The sequence below is a fragment of the Myotis davidii genome, unplaced genomic scaffold (genome assembly GCF_000327345.1).
Source record: "Myotis davidii unplaced genomic scaffold, ASM32734v1 scaffold434, whole genome shotgun sequence".
Taxonomy (NCBI): Eukaryota; Metazoa; Chordata; class Mammalia; order Chiroptera; family Vespertilionidae; genus Myotis; species Myotis davidii.
The window spans coordinates 31704-33014 of record NW_006285790.1 but is presented as its reverse complement, the minus strand read 5'-3'; the positions used below and the strand labels follow the sequence as shown (position 1 = coordinate 33014).

Sequence of the window (1311 nt, the reverse complement as noted above, 5' to 3'; positions counted from 1 at the left end):
TCTTTTTTTAAAAAATATATTTTATTGATTTTTTTACAGAGAGGAAGGGCGAGAGATAGAGAGTCAGAAACATCGATGAGAGAGAAACATCGATCAGCCGCCTCCCGCACATCTCCCACTGGGGATATGCCCGCAACCAAGGCACATGCCCTTGACCTGTATCGAACCCGGGACCCTTCAGTCCGCAGGCCTACGCTCCATCCACTGAGCCAAGCCGGTCTCGGCGGGAAACAGATTTTTTACCTTCAGATCTGTGTGTGCGTGCACGCATGTGTGTGTGTACATGTGCCTGCAATTTCTGTCTCTGTCCCTGTCTATTCCTCTCACTCTCTCTCCTTCCTGCCTTTCCTTTCCTCTCTCTCTCTCTCTCTCTCTCTCTCTCTCTCTCTGTCCCTCTATCTTTCTCTGTGTCTCTCTGTCTCTCTTGGTCTCTCTCTCTGTCTTCATGTCTGTCTCTCCCTCTGTCATTCCCTCCTCTCTCTCTCTCTCTCTTCTCCCACCCCAATTCTTCACTGTCCCCCCATCTCTCTTTCCAGGACCCCCAACATCGACAGCTTAGCCAGAGAAGGTGTCCAACTGACCCAGCACATCGCTGCCGCCTCCGCGTGCACCCCAAGCCGGTCCGCTTTCCTCACGGGAAGGTACCCGATCCGATCAGGTGTGTGAACGGGGGACCCCCGGCCCCGATCTGCTGTCGTGGCGGAATCAGGGGGCAGGGGCCTGGTGGCTTGACCACTGTGACATGTTTTGAGGTGCAATCACACACCCCTTCTTGGGTGGGCAGCTCCAGGGGTCAACACCTGAATCCCTTTGCTCCTCAGGGACCCGCATTACCTTGGGAGGCCAAGGGATGTCTTCACCTTCAAATGGTGACCTTCATATGCTAATTATTCCGGGAGGTTCCCGGTTCAATTCCCACCCAGGGCACAGGCCCGGGTTGTGGGCTCCATCCCCAGTAGCGGCCGTGCAGGAGGCAGGCGGTCCAAGATTCTCTCTCATCGTGGATGTTTCTCTCTCTCTCTCCATCTCCCTTCCTCTCTGAAATCAATAAAAATATTTAAAAAAAAAAAGAAAGTGCAATGAAAGACTGAATAAAATGCGAGGAGGGAAAATAGTTGATAATTCCTAAATTGTGTTTGATGACACTATTTCCAGAGAAATAGTGAGAGATCCTGCTCCCCATATGTGTCCCTGGCAAATGGAAACTAAAAGCCGCTGCATGCCACTTGCTTGGATTCCGCTCTGTTTTGTGTGATGAAGCAAGCAGCTCATCTTCCCGGATGGTTATTTCTAAGGAAGATAAAAAATGTA

General features: G+C 51.1%; 1 protein-coding gene across 1 annotated transcript in view; it reads left to right on the top strand.

Annotated features, from left to right (window-relative positions):
* The window catches only part of LOC102757873 (arylsulfatase H), a 43283-nt gene that overhangs the window by 37036 nt on the left and 4936 nt on the right, over positions 1-1311 (top strand). The window contains exon 7 of the mRNA XM_006756782.1: positions 537-658. Coding sequence (XP_006756845.1) covers positions 537-658 — 122 coding nt within the window. The remainder of the gene's footprint in view (positions 1-536; positions 659-1311) is intronic.